Source organism: Bison bison, unplaced genomic scaffold (assembly GCF_000754665.1).
Source record: "Bison bison bison isolate TAMUID 2011002044 unplaced genomic scaffold, Bison_UMD1.0 scf7180017863937, whole genome shotgun sequence".
Lineage (NCBI taxonomy): Eukaryota > Metazoa > Chordata > Mammalia > Artiodactyla > Bovidae > Bison > Bison bison.
The window spans coordinates 120,303-121,662 of record NW_011494509.1 but is presented as its reverse complement, the minus strand read 5'-3'; the positions used below and the strand labels follow the sequence as shown (position 1 = coordinate 121,662).

Below are 1,360 nucleotides of genomic sequence, written 5' to 3'. Positions count from 1 at the left end.
ACAGTGGATTGGCCAAAAGTTTGTTTGTTTTTTTTCATTACATCTTACAGAAAAATCTGAATGAACTTTTTGGCCAACCGTATATTTTGGAGCCTCCCTGCCTTGGTTTACAAGGATTAAGTAACTTACCCAATGTACTGTAGCTAGTAAACAGCACAGCCAACATCTTTTGGATTGCAAATATGTTGTTTAAATCATACTAGTCTGCCTCCCAAGCTTCCCAGGTGGCTCAGTGGTAAACAATTCACCTGCCAATTCAAGAGATGTGAGTTTGATCCCTGGGTCGGGAAGATCCCCCTGGAGAGGAAAGTGGCACCCCACTCCAGTACTCTTGCCTGGGAGATTCCGTGGACAGAGGAGCCTGGCGGGCTACAGTCTATAGTGTTGCAAAGAGCCAGACATGACTGAGCAACTGAGTATGCACGAGTCTGACTCCCAGGGCCACAAAAGAGGGAAAGCTGAAAGTCTGAATTATTATCTTAAATATGGAGATTTCCAGATCAATTTCACAGCAGAGGTGGTATTTTAAAAATAAGCATCTAATTACATTTGTTGCTGGTGTTATTTTAAATTTTTTATTGGTATTATGTACGATAATAATAAGTTATTATCATTTGGTCTGCGCTGGGACATCATTCATCCATTCTGGATGGGAATCAAGATGCTGTTGTTGATTTCAGGTGTCGTTCTCTCAGATGACCAACCCATAGCACCAGCGTCATCTACCTCACCTGCTATCAAAACGGAAAGCTTACCTGCTTCTAAAGCACCCGTGCTGGGAGCCCTTACCACATCAGCAATACCACTGAAACCTGTTGTGGCAGAAACTTGCATCGGTGATCAAGGGAAGGAAAGAGGGGGCAGGGGGCAGCCCCCCTTCCACCACAGATCCGAGGATGGCTTGGTGGACAAAGAAACCGTAAAGAAGTTGCCCTACCTGTCTTTGTCTCAGTACGACTTACTGGAGACGGACGTTTCTGTCCAGCCTTGGGGGAGTGAGAATTCTGTCTTGATTCCAGAACCTGGTCATTATGCCTCCATCAGGGACAAGCTACAGAACAAGTCGCCTCAGGACAGCCTGAGCAGCAGCTGCCCACAGTGTAACACCGTCATCGCCAGACCTGTGCAGGGGCAAGTTTCCCAGCAGGTGGACTCGACCTTGAACCAGGACGTGGGTGACTCAGATAGTGAGGTCGCCGTCACTCTGATAGATACTTCTCAACCTGGTGACCCGCTGAGTCTGCATGAACCCATTAGGATCGTCATTACCATGAGCAGTACGCCCAACTCCATGACAGACTTGGAAAGCTCGCTGCATCTCAAGGCGGTTGGTACTCAGCCATCTGGCTTCCAGGCTGAT

The 1,360-nt window shown here is 47.4% G+C and overlaps 1 protein-coding gene across 1 annotated transcript in view; it reads left to right on the top strand.

The window, feature by feature from the left end:
• LOC104984187 (pecanex-like protein 2) overlaps positions 1 to 1,360 on the top strand; it is a gene marked incomplete at its 3' end in the record, with an annotated part of 136,663 nt that overhangs the window by 31,055 nt on the left and 104,248 nt on the right. Inside the window, exon 6 of the mRNA XM_010833832.1 lies at positions 681 to 1,360. Coding sequence (XP_010832134.1) covers positions 681 to 1,360 — 680 coding nt within the window. The remainder of the gene's footprint in view (positions 1 to 680) is intronic.